The 21,874-nt window shown below is 41.3% G+C and overlaps 1 protein-coding gene across 1 annotated transcript in view; it reads left to right on the top strand.

Moving 5' to 3' along the window:
- Positions 1-21,874, top strand: part of ARHGEF28 (Rho guanine nucleotide exchange factor 28) — a 329,197-nt gene that overhangs the window by 184,572 nt on the left and 122,751 nt on the right. The window contains 2 exon segments of the mRNA XM_045999285.1: positions 913-965; positions 1,626-1,686. Of these exon segments, the coding sequence (XP_045855241.1) occupies positions 913-965; positions 1,626-1,686 (114 nt within the window).

Here is a 21,874-nt window from a genome sequence, read left to right as displayed (position 1 = left end):
ACTAGGGGGGTATTCCCCAGAATTGGCACTAGGCAGGGTAGTTGAGGGGTCCAGAGGAGGCCTTGGGCCCACATAGTGTATATTCGTACGCTTGTTGGTAAAGTTTCTTAGCTATCTGCCCTTGCTAGGAGTCCCCAATGCTTATTTTCCCCAGACCCAAACCTGCCTTTGGTGGTTAAATATCAACACAGTGGCTCTTATTTATGGGCAATTCAGTGGGGAAAGAATCAGTCCAGACCCGGAGAAAAATACCCCTTAAATGAGCCTTCCTGTTTAGCCTGGAACATCCTGACCGCTAATATTTCCAGGAAAGCCTTTATTCAGAAGAAGGGTACCCAGTGTGCTTAGGGCCTGTCAGTGCTCAGCCCAACAGTCTCTGCAGTGGAAGCCAAAGGGTTGTGCTGGTATCACGGTCTTACAGGGATGTCCGAGGAAAGGCCAGATCTCATCTGGAATGAATTATGCCCTTATGAAACATGAAATCTGTGGTATTTGAGGAACTAGACATGTGGGATATCCTCAGGTAGGTACCAGTCATGTTCTTAAAATCTCTGCTATTTTGAAGAGCCTTTATTCTGTGAGCAGCCTTCCTTTTGAATCAGGGGCATTTGTTGATTTAATGATTTTTTTTTTTTTTTCCTCAGGATTTCCTGCAAGAGGTCCTGGGCTTGTTTACCTCTCGGTCCACACAAATATTACCAGAGTGTGGCAGTTGGGCTGTCACATATTCTGTGGAGAGTTGATTTTTAAGAAGTCTAATCTAGGCTAGCTCTTCACAGACAGCTCCTGGGGCAATTCATGTATATTTGTTGTCTACTTTTTGGGTTTTCTTTCCTTTTCTTTCTTTCTTTTTTTTTTTTTTTTTTAATAAAAGCTCCTATCAGATCCTGATGAGGATCATTCCTTTTGCAGAGATTAAGAATTTGGCAACCAGCAGATCATCACCTGAAAAGGAGAATATAAAGGTAAGGATTCTCTGTCCCTCTTTCTTTTTGTAACTTTCCCCCAGAGCTGCTGTAGAAGTGAAGGTCTAGTGGTAAGAAAAAAAAAATCTACTTCCCCTCCCCCACAAAAAAATCAAAAACAAATCTTCAGGGGTGTAGACCATGTCACGTTCAGAATAACTTGAAATTTTTATTTACTTATTTATTTATTTAAAAAAATTTTTAAAAATGTGTTTTTTTTTAGTCACCATAACATACATCATTAGTTTCAGAATAACTTGAATTTTCAGTCTCTGTTCTTTATGACCCAAGCTGGCTCTCTTTCTGGGTTGCAGTTGTATATGCAAGATGATGATACACATTTTCCAAAACTAGTTTTTCCTTAAAGAGGCATAGCTCCAGATGTTTGCCTGCAGTGTAGCTGCAGGAGTACGCCCGGAAGACGGCCTCTTGGAAGAAAGGATCTCGGGAGGGCTTCTGCGTGGGGCAGGTCCTTCCTTTTCTGTAGCTCTTGAATGATACGAATTAAGTACAAGACTAGTTTTGTTGATGTGTGGCGAGACATGTGACATGTCTTCATTGATGTTTTCTGAGGTGGCTTTTCGTGAGTTGATAAAAATCAACAGAATTGGGCCCATAAGTAATTTTTGTTAAAACCCTGTCTGACTTTATCTCTTCCAGCACATGGAAAACCTGGTGGTTCAACCAAATGAACGCGGAAACCGGGACCGTCTAGATTCGGGTATGTTCCAAAAGAGCGCTTTCCCCTGTACTCCTCAGAGTATGCCAGTCCTGCGTATAAAGAGGACTGGAAGAAAAGAAATTTTAAAATAAAACCTTCCTTCCTGGGAGCTTTGTCTAGTTTTTGAAACCAACACGGATACATTTTTGTTGCAGCAGCAGTTAAAATACTCTGAGTTCAAGGGTTGAGGATTCACTTATAATCCTTTGAAAAACAAATCGAGACAAAGCAATAAATGCTTTGCCTGACCAGTTGACCTCTGAACCAGACTCTGTCTTGGGACTAGTCTTGTATTAGTTACCTCGTAACTTCTCTGAGGTAGGTACCAGCTTCATTTTCAGGTGAAGTGACCGAGGCCTCTGGCGGACAGCAGGTGGTGGAACTGAGACTCCGAACTCCATTCCTCCTGAAACCCCAAGCTTACTGCTCTCCCATTTTGATGCCCAGTTGGGGGTGCCCTTGGAGCTGAGCAGATGACACTGAGGAAGGACCAGCTGTTGTCACTGGGTGTGGGTTGAGGCACCAGGAGATCCCTTGGCAGGGTGACGGTGATTTTTCCCCAGGACTGGATGTTCTCGTCTGCCCACACGTTCTAGGTCACATCTCCTGAGGACATCTCCCCAGAGCTCCCTGGCAACTTGCTAGTTCTTGGGGGCTAACCTGGACCCCAGAGTTTCCCTTTGAGTTCAAGTCTGAGGAAGCTGTTGGAGGCTGGAGGCACATAAACTGGGCCATCAGCCGATGTCTCCTGTAGGCCCATGGGTGGTCTGTGCAGACCTCTGGGGCTGAGTGGAAGTGAGTGGGGTGGTGGTGGTGGTGGAGGAGTGCTCAGGCTGATGTAAAACGGGGGAAGACCAAGACGATCCCCAGGGTGAGTTTAATAGTGGGGGGTGGTGCTGGGCCTGGGAAGCTCATGGCGCACGGGTCTCACTGGAGGTCAGTGGAGTGTCTTTGGCACATTTGGTAGGCACAGGCAGAGCAGTGACAACATGGCGGGGTGGGGGGCAGGGATCATGAAGAATAAAGCAGGGTGAGGAGGAAGCACCGCCATCAGCGTCCATTGACTGTGTGGCTGGGAGCTTGGCTCCAAGCCAGTGGTGTTTGCCCAACCTCCTCAAACGAGGTACTAATACTAAAATTGAAATAGAAACTTAGCCTCCACCAGGCAATTCGCACACTTTTACCATTTCTGCTATATAAGGTAAGGGGAATAATGTACTTCCAGAAGAGGGGAAGAGGAAGGAGCAATGAAAGCAAACACCTCCGTTTGAATGACTCTCGTAGGCCATTAAATCCTGGAGCAGAGCTGTTGCTCATGCATACAGGATGTCTCATCTACAGATTGCATCGTGCCCCGAGGAATGTTAACTTTGAAGAATGTTTACTGAGACAAATTGCTGACGGGGGAGGAGTGTTGGCTGTTACAAGCATTACATAGGACGATTTTAATTTTCACTGTTAAAAACTCCATTCTCAAACTGGTACATTTGCTGGGCAAGAAGGCCCGTGGTAAGGAGAGTATAGTAGCCTGACCAAATCAGTGTGTTTTGTTAGTAGCATCATTGCGTCTGAGGAGGACCGTAATATATGATTTGAGACAAACTCCTGTGATTTTAATCCCCGGTGAGTTATGAAAAGGGCCACGAATGATTGTTCCTTGGGCTAACATTGGCTTTTTTCTTCATTTAATCTTTTTGGATTGAAAAAAGTTACCTGACTTTATGCAAAGAAAATGGTCATCGATTTTAAAAGAACCTTCTGGGACAGAACAAGACAGGAGGCAGTGAGCAGTAGTTGGATGATACGCTGGGTTCTGGAAATGGAAACAGCTTTTCCACAAGGCCACTTCTAAACTGCTGTGATATTTTATGTGTGTGTACATTCCACTCGGTCTCCAAGGAAATGCTGATAAATGTGGGGTTGGGGTTAATTTCTTTGCTGACTTGTATTATTCAGAATGGTGTGACATTGGTTTAGCATGCTCTCGTAAACAACATCAGTGCTGTTCCAGTAGAACTTTTTTTTATATCCGTACTATTCAAAATGGTAGCCGGTAGCCACGTATGTCTACTGTGTGTGTGATGTGTGATTAGTGTGGCTGAGGAATTAACTTATAACTTTGATTTATTACCCTGGAAGTTCCATTTGTATTGTTAACCACCAGAGCATTAAAAATCCTACTGGCCGTTAGTTCACACGCTGAAAAGCACTGTCAATTGCAGAGATGATGTCTTGGGTGGGTAACAGCTAGTAAGCTCACCCAAGCCAGTGACTCTGAACCACCTCAGCGAGTAGTGAGGGGACATGCAGGAGTGACGGCTCTGCTCTCTGTGGATGCTGGAAGAGCCTCAAAGGGGAGACTATCAGTTGAAGGCCTGTGATCCAGTACTGGTGCTGTGAGAGTGCAGACCAGAACTTCTCATTGTGTGTTTCCTTGACATTGTAGACATGTAGAATGGAGAGAGGGGGCTGAGCATTTGGAGGATATGAATTTAGAAAACATAGATGAGATGGGTCAGTAGAGAAATGAAGAAGGAAGAAAGGGTCCATTTGGCTCAAGTTTGCAGGACTAAATAGGATTAAGAAATAGAAGCTCAGTAGTGGGCCCCTACAAATGCTGTGCCAAGGAGAAGGGGAGTGGACATCAAGCACGAGCAAGGGGGCAGCTGTAGGAATATGGAGGGATAGTGAGCTTCGGCTGCGTTCTTGGAATCCCACCTGTAGATGAAGATGCATAAAACCATCACTGGATCAGCCAAGTGGCAAATGGCTTGATACGTTGCTGTCTTGTAAACTCTACTTTGAAAGGGTTGAATTTGAGCAAGTAGAACTGTGTGCCTCGTTAGAAATGAAAACTTCAGTTAAAAGTTAAGTTTGTCCTTGAGGACTGGGAAACAAGTGTACCATTGTGGCAGGTGAATTACAGAAGCTCCTGGAAGGTGACCCTCATGCTATCTTAGCAAGTGATACTCCAGAGTGTGAGTGAAGTTATGTGTGTCAGACCAGATTTGGTGACACTGTCGATGTTGATTTTCTTGCAGTAATTTATCCACCACGTCCTGCATTGGACTAAAGGTGGCTTGAAACTTACCTACCTATAGCTGTATGTTGTGTGACTATTTGGATGAAAAAAAATGAAGGATTGGTGAAGTAGATTGGTTAAAACAAGAACCAAGTGAGCATGTTTTAACTTTTCTCAAGGGGCAAGATGGGAGGGAGGTAGAGACATGAGGGGAAGTGGTGATGGAATTGGCTGGCATCGTGGTTCTATGCTTGAGAAGTCCCAGTACCTTGCAGCTCTGGGCAGGAAGCACGGCTGAATCTACTACCCCAGGTTTGGCTGGCAGAGAGTGGGCCAGAGAAGATTTTATATAGAATATTGTACCAAGATAAGACTTATGGAAAAAATAATCTTTTTAAGTTGCGGAAACAATAAATGCTCACAATAATAAGATTGGGTATTTTAGAAACTGTAGGAAAAGAGAAAACAGTCCTATAGTTTGCCCGCCCAAAGAAGCTCCTGTTAAACTTTGTGTATTTCCTACCAGTATTTTTGGGTGCATCTATTTTTTACATTGTTGTGATCATGTAAGCAATAGAATTTTGTGTTCTGCTTTATTCATTTAGCATTATATGCCATAAGTAAGTTCTGTTTTAGTAGGTAGCTTAAATTGATTCTGTACATTTTTCTACAAAAGATATGGCTTACTTTTCTAAGAAGAAGGGCGAAGATGTCTTAGATTTTGTCATTAAGTATTTATCAGTGAGAAGAAAATCTCTTCTTTTTATAATATGTATTGTTTGATTTTATAGATTGACCCAATTTTCAGTATATGCAGAGGTTCAAACCCCAATTATTCTATAATACTTTGGGTCCCTTCATTGCTATTACTGTTGGTTACTTACATGTAACATGAGAAAAAGAAAATCTTTTAATCTTTTCATTAGTAGGTGTTGGGGCCTGGGAGGCATGGGTGACAAGGAGACAGATGAACCAAAGCTGGTGGGGAAAGAAACCTGACCTGATATCCAAAAAAATGATCTGGAACAATCATGAAGAGAAGGAAGCAGAAATAGACAGAAGTGATCGGTCGGAAGTGGAAGGTTTCAGATTGCTTCACCTAGATAGCACAGACTTTCAGGACTACAGAAAAGACCCAAAAAGAGAAACAAAAGTGCTACATAGGAAGCTTAGGAAAAAATGTTTGTCAGTAAACGGAAACTGGAAGGAAATCGTTGGAAGATCCAGAGGATCAGCCCCCTAGAACAGAATGTTTGGTGGAGTCCAAACTCCTTTTTTGGGATCCCTGTTTGTGGATCTATCTGGGAGAGGTCCAAGCCCATGAATTTCAGTGGTAAGATACATGGAGACTGTGTAGTCAGTCCTGTTGGTTTGGTGTAAACCACCAAATAAATAGGGCTAATCGGGTTAGTCTTTTTTCTCTTATATTAACTAAAAGTTTAGAAATGAAATTAATGCTGCTAGGTTATACAGGCATATAAAACAGCGCTTTTAAGTTGTTTTGGGGAACAGTTTTGAGATGATTCCAAACAGCAGGGAATCTTAAGATCTAGCACCCGTGGGACACCTGGGTGGCTCAGTCAGTTAAGCATCTGCCTTCAGCTCAGGTCATGATCCCAGAGTCCTGGGATCGAGTCCCGCAAGGTGCCTGCTTCTCCCTCTGCCTGCCTTTTCCCCTGCTTGGGCTCTCTCTCTCTCTCTGTCTCTGACAAATAAATGCATAAAATCTTAAAAAAAAAAAAAAAAAAAAATCTAGGACCCATGTCAGTAGAAGTGCGCCCTCTGTTGGCTGTTATTTAATAACACATGTGTATCTATGTTGAGATTTCAAGAATGTTAAATGAAACATGAAGGAATATTTAAAAACTGTCAGGGAGAAGGGAACTTAGCAGAGCTCTCAACCTTCTGAAAAAGAAGTTTTGAAGTCTGATTTTTGGCAGATCTTTCTCTGTGCCCCAGGCTACAGAATCTTCTATGGATTCCTTGGTGGGGGCAGTTTTCATTTCTTTACCACAAGCGCAAGCTTATCAGTGATTTGATTTTGAAATAAAGGGGCTGAAGCTAGGAATGGAGAAACATCCCAAGACCATGGGGAATTCATAGTTATTTGGGACTCGTATTCCTTCTGCGGACTTCCATGAAATTTCCTTACTATTCTTGCTGAGGTTTTAAACATTGTTTCTGGTAGAAGAAATTACTGACTTACTGGAATTCTGCTGAGTGTTACAAACTTTGGGTCTTTTGCCGTCAGTGTTCTGCCTGTTCTATTTGTGGCTTTGTTGTTTGGACATATTCTTCTTGTGCAAGGTGAATAAAGCATTGTTCTTTATATTATTTTATTTATTTGTTTATTTATTAAGATTTTATTTATTTGATAGACATCACAAGTAGACGGAGAGGCAGGCAGAGAGAGAGAGAGGGGGAAGCAGGCTCCCCACAGAGCAGAGAGCCCGATGCGGGGCTCGATCCCAGGACCCTGGGATTATGACCCAAGCCGAAGGCAGAGGCTTTAACCCACTGAGCCACCCAGGCGTCCCTGTTCTTTATATTAAACAAATGGAATATTTATTGGCAGAAATCTATCCCACAAATGAAAGATTTATGGGATTTTTAGATTAATATATACTATAAACTTGAACACATGAAGAAACCAAAACCTTAATGGAGGTGAGGGGTATCATGTTGCTTTTCTTCTGATTAAAAAACACACAGAAACACTGTGTTAAATTGGAATTCCATCTCTACTGTCTAATGAAACCATGAGTCTTATGCTCTGCCTGTTATTAGCTCACAAATGTAAAAAGGCAAAACCAAAGTGAGTTAAGGTTAAGAGTCACACAGGCACTCTGTTAACCAATGGTTCTAAACTCAGCCTGCACAAGGGGATTTCCTTGGAGCTTTACCACTACTGAAACCTGTGTCCTTCCCCAGAGAGATCTGGTTTGACTGGTCTGGAGTGTAGCCACACTTAAGAGTTCTAAAAGTTCCCCACGTGATTCCCAACCTTGTGGCCCAAGGTTGAGAACCATGAGGTACTTCCTTGAGGGAGCTCTGCTTTGCTGACATCATCCCTGACATCCTGGGTTTTCCATCTTCTTGGAGTTGGGGAAATGTGGTTCTACTTGTATTGCAGTAGATGGCAAAAGCAGGTATTAGAAGCCTATTTGTATTGGGTTTGCAGACTTTGAATGAATATCGTCATCAATATCCTCATAGATCTATGGGGAATGTAAAAACTTTGGAAAAAACTACTGAGAGAAGTTCCCAACTACTTGAACCTATATGAGATGATTAACATTTAAAGATTAATCACCTTTTAGTATTAAGAAGGAATCCCATGATTGTCACTTGCTTTCAGAATCATTTAACAGACTTGGCAGGAACACAGATGGGGATGGAGGGAATTGGGTTTAGACTAATGTCAGAAGGGCTTTACAAGGATGCCTGATGTTTGTACTCGTGGTACAAGCCAAACCGCCTTTTGCTTTCATTCAACAAACAAGCTTAATTTCTGAAATGTAACTGGGGCGGGGAGATGGCAGTTTTTTTCTCTGAATTTTAAATTTTGGGCTTTTTTTTTTCCGTTTTATTTTTTCATCGTGGTAAGTGTACTCTTTAATCCCCATCCCCTATTTCAGCCATAGAGAACCAATAGTTCTCTATAATTAAGAGTCTTTCTTGGTTTCTCTCTTTTTTCCTTTGGTTGTTTGTTTTGTTTTGTTTAGTTGCTTGTTTGTTTCGTTTCTTAGATCCCACGTATGAATGAGATCATACAGCATTTGTCTTTCTCTGACTTGCTTTGTTTAGCATCACACTCTTTAGCTCCATCCATGTTGTTGCAAATGGCAAAATCTCATTCTTTTTTTTTTTTTTTTTAGATTTTTATTTATTTATTTGACAGACAGAGATCACAAGTAGGCAGAAAGGCAGGCAGAGAAGGAGAGGGAAGCAGGCTTCCTACCGTGCAGAGAGCCTGACACGGGGCTCAATCCCAGGACCCTGAGATCATGACCTGAGCCGAAGGCAGAAGCTCTAGCCCACTGAGCCACCCAGGCGCCCCAAAATTTCATTCTTTTTTATGGCTGGATAATAATCCATTGTGTTTACATACTACATCTTCTTGATCCATTCATCAGTCAGTGGCCATTTGGGCTGCTTCCATATTTTGGCCATGTAGATAATGCTACTATAAACATCAGGGTGCGTGTATCCCTTTGAATTAGTGTTTTTCTATTTCGGAGGTAAATACCAGTGTGATTGCTCAGCTGTAGTGTAGTTTGAGTTTTAATTTTTTGAGGAACAAGCATACTTTTCCAGAGTGGCTGCACCAGGTTGCATTCCCACCAATAGTGAACAAGGGTTCCTTTTTCTCCACAGCCTCACCAACATTTGCTGTTTCTTGTGTTTTTGATTTTAGCCATTCCAGTGGGTGTGGGGTGGTATCTCACTTTGGTTCTGATTTGCATTTCCCTGATGATGAATGATACTGAGGACCTTTTTGTGTGTCTGTTGGTCATATGTATCTCTTCTTTGGAGAAATGTCTGTTCTGTTCATGTCTTCTGCTCATTTTTTAATTGGGTTGTTTTTTTTCGGTGTTCAGTTATATCCTATAGATACTAACCCTTTATTGGAAATGTCATTTACAAATATCTTCTCTAATTCCATAAGTTGCCTTTCAGTTTTATTGAGGTTTCCTTTACTGCAGAAATTTTTTGTTTTGATATAGTCCCAATAGTTTGGTTTTTTCCCCCTTGCCTCGAGACATAACTAGAAAAATGTTGCTATGTCTGATGTCAGAGAGATAACTGCCTGTGCTCTTTTCAAGGATTTTTGTGGCTTCAGGTCTCAGATTGAGGTCTTTAACCCACTTTGAGTTTGTTTTTGTATGTGATGGAAGAAAGTGTCCAGTTTCATTCTTTGCATGTGGCTGTCCAGTTTTCCCAACATCATTTGTTAAAGAGACCATCTTTTCCTCATTATATATGAATTCTAAATTTTGATTCTCCAAAATGAGATCCTCAAGTCCAAATAAACTAGCTTAGTGAATGAGTAAATCATATAGGCTCCATCCCGAAAGATTCTATTTTGATGTTTAAGTCAAATGATTACATTATAAAATTCAGACAAAAGTAAAATATTAAGGAAACTACTAATTTATAAAACATGAAACAAATGTAAAATAGGACATATGTTCTGTAAATAGTATTTAAAATTTTTACATAGAAATTTAAAATTCCAGCCACAGATTTCTTCCCCTTTTCTTGTGCTGAAATCCTTGAGTATACCAGTGTGTCTAGACATTTAATGAAGGAATTGCTGTCACAGAAGAATCACTGGGTTCAGGGCTTGGTAGCAGTGTGTAAGTGTGCTTATGTGAGTTTAGGCTTGCTCTTTTTTGAGTACTGGTGGTTAATCTCTTGGAAGGGACTTCAGGGCAGTTAAGTTAGAACTTGTGTTCCCTGGCATGAAAGCTAACAGTTTATTTGGACAAGGTGGTTTAACTTTTAGAGTGGCCAATTGAGAAGACATTGTTAGGAAATATGGCCCCTTACTTCAGCCATGAGCAAGAAAGCCAAATGGGATTTCTTCTTCATAGTATGAGATTTTGTGGAAGGATGTGTATGAGCTCAAGTATAGAGAAGTGGTACGATTGCAAATTGAATAGGAGATCCAGTACTACATGTGGTTCTTTATAATAATCAAAATAACAAAAAAATCACAGAGTAAAGCTAACATTATCTAGAACTCAAGTAGAAGATTGAGTGAGCTAGCTGGGTTTCATCCATGCTCGTGAGATTTGTCTGCCAATAAGATTTCTGTGATCTCACTGAGGTAGACATTCCTACCCTCTGGGGCACATGGGAGCCTCTTACTGGGGTTGCCTCCTGGGAACCTATTAACTCCAAAGAGACACTATTTGTTTGTGAAAAATCAAAATTTGTTTCAGCCCATCTTTTAATGTCTAACTAGCTTTGTCAGAGCTACACAGTTACTTCACATAATAGCTTAGGCAAAAGAAAGTGGACTTTTATGCATAACTTGAATTCTGTGTATATGATAAAGTGATGCAGTCTTTTAGCATGAATTCCACAAACATCCATCGAGGGAACATAGATTCTGTACTTTTTGCCTCATCCTTTAAATTTTTTTTGAGTTTTATTTTTAGAACAGATTTCAGATTTATAGAAAAATTATAAAGATACTTCAGAGAATTCCCCTATGTCCGTCTTCCCCTATTAACATATACTATGGTGCCTTTGTTGAAATGAGTTAACCAGTATTGATACATTATTGTTGACTAAAGTCCATACTTTATTTAGATTTCCTTAGATTTATCTAATTTCCATTTTGTGTCCTAGGATCTTCTCCAGGATACCATATTATATTTAGTTATTTAGTTATCATGTTTCCTTAGCCTCCTCTTGGCAGTGAGAATTTCTCAGACTTTGCATGTTTTTAATTATCTCGACAGTTTTAGGACTACTGGTCAGATATTTTGTACAATGCTATTTTTCTGATGTTTTTCCCATCATCATATTGGGGTTATGGGTTTGGGAGGAAGACCACAAAGGTAGAATGCTCTTTTCATCATATCAATGGTCTATGCCATCAACATTACTTCAAACTGTTAATGATGACCTTGATTAGTGGTGGAGGTAAGGTCAGCTTTCTTCACTGTAAAGTTACTCTTCCCTACTACTCTTTGCATACTCTTTGGAAAGATGTACAGGCCATACTTCAGGGGTGGAGTGTCCTCTGTATACTTCCTTGTGGGCAAATAAATAACTGGAAACTCTTCTACATGGGAGGCTTAGACTTCCCCATCTGTTTCTTCAATCATTTATGTCAGTATGCATTCATGGTTATTTGACACTTTGCATAGTAATTTAGCACTGCTCTATTTGTTGTTGAGAAGTGGTCTGCCTTTGGCAATGGGGAATTCTTCTAGTTGGCTTCCTTGTCATTTGCACACGTTCCCATTATAGTGGGTTTTGGTGGTTTTGTTTGTTTGTTTATTTCTTTGTTTTAGAGAGGTGAAAGTATTCTTTATGATACTCCAATGGTGGTTCCATGGCACTGCATTTGTCAAAACTCAGGGAACTTTATGGCACCCAAGTAAACTTTGATGTGTGCAAATTTAAAAAAAATGAAGTTGGAGGATCCTTTGATGGAGGCAGAATGTGACAAAACAATCTAACTACTAAAATGGATGAGTTTCCTTATTGTAAGAGATGTGACGTTTTCAGACCTCAGTAACTTTGGAAATGAGATAGCGTCTGTAAGAATAAGGGCAAATTAATGTGCATAAGCACTGTCCTCTAGGTGATGAAGTTGTTTCTCACAGGGATACAGGTTAACAATTTTTATACCACTGTAAAAGTGCACTGGAAATGAATAATACTTAAGCAAATGGGTTATAGATATTATCCTTATGTTGGAGTGGGTGGGAGTTGGTAGATAACCAAGGGGAGGAGGCTAGAATGTTCTGTGTGGTGATGAATTAGAGTTGGCCACATTAGTATGCACACATGATTAGTGAACATAGATATGTGTGGTTGCATATAGAAATATTTGTAGATAAGTGTATATAAATAGGTCAGGGCACATGCAGAGCTATTTTCTTAATCTGTTCATTGAGAGGGCCTAGAAGTAACGATACTCTAGTAGCATATATTACAAGATCAGCCACCCTTGGGGCCCCTAGGTGGCTCAGTGGGTTAAGCCTCTGCCTTCAGCTCAGGTCATGATCTCAGGGTCCTGGGATTGAGTACCACATTGGACTCTCTGCTCGGTGGGGGACCTGCTTCCCCCCTCTCTCTGCCTACTTGTCATCGCTCTCTCTCTGTCAAATAAATAAATAAAAATCTTAAAAAAAATATCAGCCACCCTTTATTTCAAATTGAGATTATCTATTACATTTTGTGGGAATTTTAGCCTCCGAACTTTGGAATTGATAGATTTGAGTTCACATTAAGACTAAGTTTTTTGCAACTTTTATATCTCCTAGTTCACTTATATGCATGTGAATTACCATATACAAGCCCATGGTGAATGCTGTGAATTGTGTAAGACTGGTGATTCACAGACCTGGTCCCCTGAAGCCAATAATACATTATATGTTTAAAAAAAAAAAAAGACCAGTAAGCTGAACTTTGAATTTTCAAATGGATTAAAAAATTAAGTTCAAAAATAAGTTTGTGGCATGTAAGATTCTTTTTGGGAAGGTTTGGGGAAATGGGAATGGGAACATTAGCAGAAAAAACACCTAAAATGTGGATGTTGCTCTCCCCAGTTGCTATGATACTTCTCATCCTGAGGAATCTCTTTCTCCCGACGCTATGACAAGACACGTGACTGTCCCTCTGCCCTTGCTCTTTGCAGCCTTATTGCTCACCTCCTTTCTTCTCCCACTTCTAGACCCCCTCACACCCAGGATTCAAGCTGCCTCTCCATGATAGAGTCAAAATTTCTCCTAATTCATTGTTCAGAAACATTTAGCCTGTTTATCCTGCTTCTTTTCTTTGAAGTTATGCCAAGGATTTCAAAGTTTAAAACAAAAAGAGAGGCACCAAGAGTCTTTTTTTTTTCCTTAAAAGTATCATTTGAATAGAAACTGATACTTGTAGCTGTACTGACAACTGGCGGAAACCTTGCCAATGTAATTCTTAAATATGTTGCTTTGTTCAGAAATTGACTTTCCTGGGGCTCCTGGGTGGCTCAGTGGGTTGGGCCTCTGCCTTTGGCTCAGGTCATGATCTCAGGTCCTGGGATCGAGCCCTGTGTCGGGCTCTCTGCTCAGCGGGAAGCCTGTTTCCCCTCTCTCTCTGCCTGCTTGTGATCTCTCCCTCTCTGTCAAATAAATAAATAAAATCTTCAAAAAAAAATCAACTTTCCTGTCCTTAGCATTTTGGATACTCTTACACTATATGTGGGTATGTTGTAATGCAAGTAATGTCATCTTGATGGACATCTAGGGTACATCCAGTTTTCCCCCTTAGGTAGTAGGGTGATGTAAAAACCTCTGAAAGTGCATGCAAGTTTTTTTTTTTTTTTATTAAAGTAAACCAAGGTAATACAGGTAGATGAGAAATAAAAAGTATTCTTAGGATTAAAAGTAAGATGGCATTAGGAAATGGTGGCATCCTAAAATCCCAATGTATGACAACAGTGCTTGCCCCATGTTCCTGATTCATGTCCGTTTTATGTGAAATCAGCTTCTTGGGCTCTGTTTAAAAAGAGAACAGGGAAGTAGGGAGAAAAATAATCATTTAAACCTTGGGATGGCTGTATGCGCGATGCCATGTCCTTGAGTGGGTGTGACATTGGAGATGTGAATGTGCTGTCCCCTCGGTGCTTCTCAGTGAGCGCATCTAGCACATGGATATGAGCTATGCTTTTAAAAATCTGTATTTTCTATATAGTGTGGCCTGTCAGTCAGAGCCAAGCATTTCGCTTGGTTCATAACCAAAGTCACAATGTTCTCCAACAAAGAAGAACTGCTTGCGTTGAACTCCAGGAGATGACATGGTGCCTCCTAAAGGATTTTGAGGAACATTCTGACCATCTCTGATTTTTACCCAAGGCTACATCATGGTGCCACTGCGCTGGCTGAAGTGAACCAGGATAAGCTTGTCCTGGCATTTAGGGGTCTTATCTCCTCTTGCCTGTGTTTTTTAATGACTTTTTCCAAGAATGGTGTCTAGCAGTGTTAAAATGCTTGGTTGTTAAACAATGGAGGAAAACAAAGCCTCCTCCTGTTTCATTCTTGGTATGATTATCTTGGAACTTCTTTGCACACTTGCATGTCTCAGTTCAGAAAATGAAGCCATTACTCCTGAGGTCAACATAGGGATACTTCAGTGTCTATAATACACAAGAGAATACAGTGAAAGGAAAACTTTATCTAATATTTAAGCTGAAACTTAATGAAAACTTAGCCATTAAGTTCTTTACCTTTATAACCTCACTTGATCCTTACAACTCTTTATAGTATGGATGTTATGACCCCATTTTCTAGGAGACTGTGGAGGATCAGAAAGTATGAGTGACATGAAGTAAGTAAGTGACAGAGCCGATCTCCAAGCCCAGATATATACGGCTCCAAAACCCCACAATTTTTCTTTTTAGCTTGTGGCTCTGTAAAAATAGGAGTATAACACAGCTCTTGCACTCAAGGCATTTTGGGTCTCACTGGAGGATAAGAAAATTGTTCAAATACTGTAATTCAAATCAAAATATAAATACCCTTCTAAGGAAGATTAATTTCACCAAGGTTGGAAGCTAAGTGATCTGTTGTCATGACAGGAGGAGAATCAAGGGAAGCTTCTCTTCCATGTGGGTGTTCCCGACAGCTGAAATTTCAAGGCAACAGCATCTGCCCTGGGTGATTGTAGCCTTATGGAGGTAATTTTCTAAGGATTTCCTAATTAAAGGAGGGACATTAAGACTGATGAACTCATTCACACTCTTGTATTGTAGTAGTTGTAGGACATCCTGATGAGAAAGTGGCCTTGGGAATATATCCTTGAATTCTGCCAACTGCAGTTGGAATCAGCCAGGGAAAGCAAAGAAATTAATCCATTGGATATGAATGAGATGTGAATAACATATTGAATTAATTTAAGTGCAATCATATTGGTATAATGGGGGGAAAAGTGAATTCCTCTAGAAAACAAGGAGGATAAATGACCCACATTTGGGAGAGAGTCTTTGGTGAGCAAGAAAATGAGTTGTCCGAATTATGTGTTAACTGAATGCTAACCTCGCTGTCAGTGGCAATCATTCATTCTTTTAAAATATTGGTAAATAAAGCAAATAAGAATAGAGAATCTTCTCGAGCTTCTCAGATGTACTTTTGGTAGTTCTTCTTTGTTGTCAGAATAATTTCCATATCAAAGATCAATTGATAGATAATTGGTCAATGAGGTCTGTGCTTTGGGGGAGAACTAGATAAAGAAGAATCTACTTAGCAGCCCAACTACTAGAAAATGTGTTTTACAAAGATTTTTTCATGTTTCTCTTGGGGTTGTCCTGACTTTCTTCCAATCTATCACTCATGGTCAAGAGAGGAGCAGCCCTAATCGTTTGTTGACCTGGGATTTATCCTGGTTAAGTGGCTCTAAAACTTAAACATACATGAAAAATGAGAAAGATAATATTATCTCCTGATCCGACACTTAAATTTTAATTTGGTGGTTGTCTAAACAGGTGGAGGTTCCCTTTCTTTGCTCTACAGACCTCTCTGAGGCAGCAGAGGGTCCATGGATCTATCTATAGCCCCAGTATTGCCTGGAACCTCAAGGACAGTGGGCTTTGTTGACTCATGAGTCTGGCTCTTCTATTTTTTCATATTAAGTTACTATTGTGATGAATAAAATACAAATATATTTTTAAACACGACGCAAAGCTGCAGGAACTCTTGGGAAGCTACATGTTTTCTGTAGTGTAGGGACTCTCGTCATTGTGACTGTAATAGCATTGTATGGTGACAGGCGGTGGCTCTCCTGAGCATGGCGTGCAGAGTTGTGGAATCACTCTGTACCCCTGAACCTAATATAACATTGTGTGTCACCTGTACTTGAGTCAAAAAAATTTTTGTAAATACATATTTTCAATCAGGATATTAAATAACATTTACAGATGACCTGTAAAGCTCTTCCATCCATAGATTAAGACTCTTAAGTGTAAATCATTCATTCATTCATTACATGCCTAAAGTATCCCTGGTACGTTCCTAAGTTGTAAAACTGAGAATGAATGGAAACACTCATCTTCAAGACTTTATTTTCCTATAAAGATCCACGTGCACTACAACTCTCTTACCTGATGAAAGGATTGACAATAATTTATTCTTAAAAGTGCATCTAACTAATTAAGAAAAATATGTAATTATTTTTCAAATAAAAGGCCGCAAAGTAGAACATATGTTAATATTTATTTTGACTTAGCTGTCATGCTTACAACGGTCTCATAGTTGGATTTTGTTATTTGTATGTTATATTTATGTAGCAAACTGTATAAAAACACAGGAGTGGTTCATGTCATTCTGATTTTGATGAATTTGAAATGAAGTGGTTTTTCCCCTTGCTCCAGTTCTCTCTGGACCTCTCACTCCCTCCCCACCCAAACAGACAGGGTTAACTATCAGGGAGCAGGGTATGCATCTCTTTTCTCACACAGCATGGCAGGATAAAGTCAACAGTTTGGGAAATACTTGGAGTAAAGAGGATTTTTTTTTTAAGATTTTATTTATTTGAGGTGCACGTGGGTGGCTCAGTCAGTTAAGCATTTGCCTTTGGCTCAGGTCATGATCCCTGAGTTCTGGGATCGAGCCCCGTATCAAGCTTCTTCTTCTTTTTTTTTTTTTTAAGATTTTATTTATTTATTTGACAGACAGAGACCACAAGTAGCAGAGAGGCAGGCAGAGAGAGAGAGAGGGAAGCAGGCTCCCTGCTGAGCAGAGAGCCCGATGTGGGGCTGGATCCCAGGACCCTGAGATCATGACCTGAGCCGAAGGCAGCGGCTTAACCCACTGAGCCACCCAGGCGCCCCTGTATCAAGCTTCTTGCTAAGCGGGAAACCTACTTTTCCCTCTCCGTTTGTTGCACCCCCTGCTTGTGCTGTCTCTCTTTCTCTGTGTCAAATAAATAAATAAAATCTTTTAAAAACTATTTATTTGAGACAGAGAAAGAGTGTGTGTGTGTGTGTGTGTGTGTGTGTGTGTTTGTGCACGAGCTGGAGGAGGGACGGGGAGAGGGAGAAGCAGACTTCCCACTGAGCAGGGAGCCAGAAGATTCCAGGACCTGGAGATCACAGGCTGAGCCCCCAGGCACCCCTGGAGTAAAGAGGAATGTTCATGAAGGCACATACTGCTGGGCTTTGGATCCGCAGAGTCGTACAGACCCTCATATCGTTTCCATCGTCTCAGTTTATTTGAGTGTCCTGTGAGCTCACAAAAGAAAACATGCTATTTCCTGCTATCAAGAGTACTAAGTAAATGCTTAAGGAGAGACTCCACTCTGAAAACTGGGGTGTGCTTTTTTTCTGCCAGAGATCTTGGCTGCTGTGCTTGAGCTTCTGCGTGTGCCTGTGGAGAGCAGGGAAGTAAGAGTGGCCCAATCCAGGGCAAAGTGGCCCTGGGCTTCTCCTGACTGCTGATTACCAGGGGGTTCTTCGTGTGGACTGGGGACCTCGTAAGAACTCTTGGTTTGTGGTAATTTAGTCACTAGCTCTGTTGAGAGGGACTGCGGGTTTAGAGCCAAGCTCCTCAGGTACCCAAATCCTTACGACTGGCAGCCAGATTTGGTGATGATTGAAGCAAAATGCCCCGGTTGTGCTGAACAGGAGTAGATGACTTCTTGTGTATTTAATGAGCATAATTCTCTGAAACACTTAAAGCTTCCAACTACTTGAGCTTTAAAAGGATGGAGAGACTAGACTGTGGAAGGAATTATCCAAGCTGTTTTGACCAGCATCCGAAAAGTTGCCTGTACCGTCAGTCGTGTAAAAGAAGTGATTTCGCTGGAAAACTCCCTGCCCTGAATATGCTGGCTTTTACTTGTCAGTGTCCTGAGCTTTCTGGCTGTCCACGCTTGGAAACCTCTCAGCCTCGATGTCCCTGTGCAGGGTGGCTTTTCAGAGGGCATTCTCTAGCTCCAGAACAAAGCATGTGCCCGCATTTGGAGGCTTTTCTTAAAGCCCAGGCAGCTCTCTTTGAATTCACGGTTACCTTCCTTCTTCGTTTCCATTTCCAGCCAGGAGAAGAGGGGAGTTAATGATTCATTTGCTCCCAGTGACCTTTTGAATAACAGGACTGTGATGTACCAGTGCGACTCTCAGCTGCCCCTCTCTCTCTCTTTTTACTTCCCTAGTTTGGCTTTAATATTTACAGCCTCCTTCTCTGTCTACATGCCTAGACGCCTGAAGGAAGCAAAACATTTATTGCCTCTCCCTCCCGGTGTGCGGGAGCTTTTCACCCAGCCCCATTCCTTCCTTTGACATCACAGGGGAGACTCGGGAGACTCGCCTCCTGGCTGGGGACGCCCCTGAGTTCTTCCCGAGTCTCCACTGTTGAATCTATCGATTGAAGCAAAACAAAAAGATGGATTCTGACTCCGACTCCCCTTTTAACTACTCATGGCCTTCCTTCCCCAAAATGAAGATTCGGCGGAGGGCATCCAAGCAAGGTAGATCCTGGGATCTTTTATTTTGTTTCCCTCTGAGCCAAGCCCAGGGAGCTTTGTCTTCTTACCTTTCTTTTCCTTGTTGCTTTGCCAGACTGTTTTGTGATGAAGTGCAAGTTTACGCATGTTTGTATAAAACTCTCAGACTCTAAAAATTCTTTGCAAGAGGCTCCGGAGGTAAACCTGCTTGTTCTTTGGTTCCTTTCACTTTTAGTCTGCCTTTGTGCTGTATTGTACACGTGCAGTTCTCTTTAAAAAAGGGGGGGGTTCGGTACAAGGGAAATGTTGCAGATTCACTTTGTGGGGAGTTACCTTGGCAATAGAGAGTCCTGTTGACTCTGAGATCTATGTACATATTCGATATACCCCGCACCCCCGGCCCCTGTCTCTGCTGCTTTTGTGTTTTAGAGCGGGTATTAATTTTTTTTTAAAAATTCTTTACCCAAGCAGATTGTTCCATTTTAGACTATTGATTTTATAGTTGCTCCAAGGAAGGGATTTTAAGAAAATAATTTAAACAAAAAAGCCCATGTATCTCCAGGGGATCTAGTCTTATATTAAAAAGTTTATTAGTAATTACCAAGTACGCAAAAGGCTTTACTGCCAAAGGAAAAAGTCATTTATTTGTGGCCTGTTAAATAATACAGTGTGTGGATGCCACTCATTCCCCCCTCGCAAATTCATTCTTGCCATCCAGGCCTTAGAAATCAAAGAACGAGCTGGTGTCCTCAGTCTCCGCTGCCCCATCCTCTTGCTTTCTGAAGTTCACAATAACAAGAAAGTTAGGGACCCATCTGTTCATTATCGTGTGTAGGGAGTTATGTGGTTGTTTTTAATTCAAGGAAGAGGGAAAATTTTCATGAACTTCAAGGCAGAAGGGATGTTTCTGAAAGTGGGCTGTCTCTAGCTTTATCCTTATGGAGCAGAGTTCTCTATTCACCAGAACAGCATGCCCTATTGAATTACTCCCAGCTTTTTGATGAGAAAAATGGAGGCTGGCAGTTGTCAACATACCTGGTTTGCCTCAAGGGCCTTTTTTTCCTTCTAAAATTAAATAGAGGGGTGTATGTGTGTGTGTGTGTGTGTGTGTGTGTGTGTGTGTGTGTGTGTGTGTGTGTGTGTGTTTGTGTGTGTTTGCATGTTTGCTCTTGGCTAGAATCAAGGTCACCCCCAGGAATAAGATTGGTTACATATCCAGGGGTCATAGAAATCCTCAGCCTGAACAAATTCCCTATGCTGCTCTGCTGTCATCCTTGAAATTCTATTACTGGGGACTTAAAAATGTTGCACAACATTCCACTTTTCTGCTGTGGGTTTTCTTCCTTTTTTTAGATTTGATTTGATTTGATTTGATTTATTTATTTATTTATTTATTTTTGAGAAAGAGAGAGAGAGAGCAAAGAGTGAGCATGAGCCAGGAGGAGAGGGAGAAACAGAACTCCCCTTGAGCAGGGATCCTGACATGGGGCTCGATCCCAGGACCCTGAGATCATGACCTGAGCCGAAGACAGAGGTTTTAACCCACTGAGCCACCCGGGCACCCCTGTTCTTGTATTTTAAAACCTAATTTGTTCTTCGGGGCCATGATAAATGCAGCTTACCATTAAATGGTTCAGGAGGAAAAACTTTATGGAACAGAGAGCATGAGCATATGCATGTAAAAGCAAGCTCAGACACATACAGAAAATGGAGTCAAATGTTAACAATAGGTAAATCTGGGGAAAGGTAATACCTTGGTGTTCTGTATGCCCTTCTTCTATCTTTTCTGGAGGTTTGAAATTATTTCCAAATAATATTTTTTAAAAACTGCTAAATTCTGAAAGTGGGGGGATACACTACATCATTAATTCTTGGGGCTGAATATTCTGGTCCAAGTGGGAACAGCTGGAAGGCAGGTTGCTGTTCCGTAAGACTGAAGTCTTCATGCTCATTCTCACTCATTTCAGTTTGGGAAATGATCTTCATACGTTTTGTCCCTGGCAGACTGACTGGATGTCTATGTAATTGGGGGCCTGCCTCGTCTAACAACTTGGGGAGATGTGGGGTTAATGATTAGGAGAGCCTTGGAGGAGCTCGGGAGTCCAGTGGTTTTGTAGGGAGTGCATTAATCATGCTCTCCTTTGAAATCTAAACTGGGAGCGCAGCCAGTTTGAGCTACAGCAAGAAGTCATAACGTAAACTCAATTCAAGTGAAAGCAGGTACTTGGGACTTGAAAATAATTAACTATTGCCGCTAATAAACAGATGATAAGTGGAAATAACGTTGGTAGGAGAGAGTTAGGAATTGTCTGAGTCGCCTGTTTCCTTTTTTGCTAGATGATGATGGCCTAGTTGTGAAGAGTGGGTTTGGTGGTGCTGCCCTCTGGGCTAGACAGAGTCCCAGAATTGTGGGCCTCAGGGATGATCTGGGCCACCTGCCTCACGTTACAGAGGAGTGTGATGAGTCTGAAGAGGTGAAGTGATGGGGAAGTATTCATGTGTTCCACAGGCATTTCCAGAATGGCAAGCGTTGTCCTAGAGGGTGGGGTGAAGTGGTGAACCAGGCAGATACTGTCCCTTCTTATAGGGATGTTAGCACTAAGAATGGATCCCACATCTCACGGGATTCACACATGCTGCCTCTGTATAGTGGAAGAAACACCAAGAAACTGGATTTTTTCAGCCCAGTGGCCTGTTTGTGCTGGAACTGTGGTCTCCATTCTCTTATAGGATGATCTGTTGATTTTTGTCAGTCTTTAAAACCAAGGTGGTTTGTATTTCTTGCTCATTCTTCTAGTTAAGACCGATGTCATTCTTACAAGGTAAGTTCTGGTCACTCGGGAAGTCAGGAAGGAGGTTTTGAAGCCTTGGATTTTCTGCCTTATTAGCGAAACCTCTCATATTTAGTTGGAAATATTCTCTTTTATTCACAATATGCTTTCTCTTTCCTGATCCCCCTTGTTAGTATTCTCTTTTAATACTCCATTCTGTCCTTGTTATTGC

Source organism: Meles meles, chromosome 3 (assembly GCF_922984935.1).
Source record: "Meles meles chromosome 3, mMelMel3.1 paternal haplotype, whole genome shotgun sequence".
Classification (NCBI taxonomy): domain Eukaryota; kingdom Metazoa; phylum Chordata; class Mammalia; order Carnivora; family Mustelidae; genus Meles; species Meles meles.
Note: the sequence above shows the minus strand (reverse complement) of the source record. Positions and strands in the feature narration are given on the sequence as shown.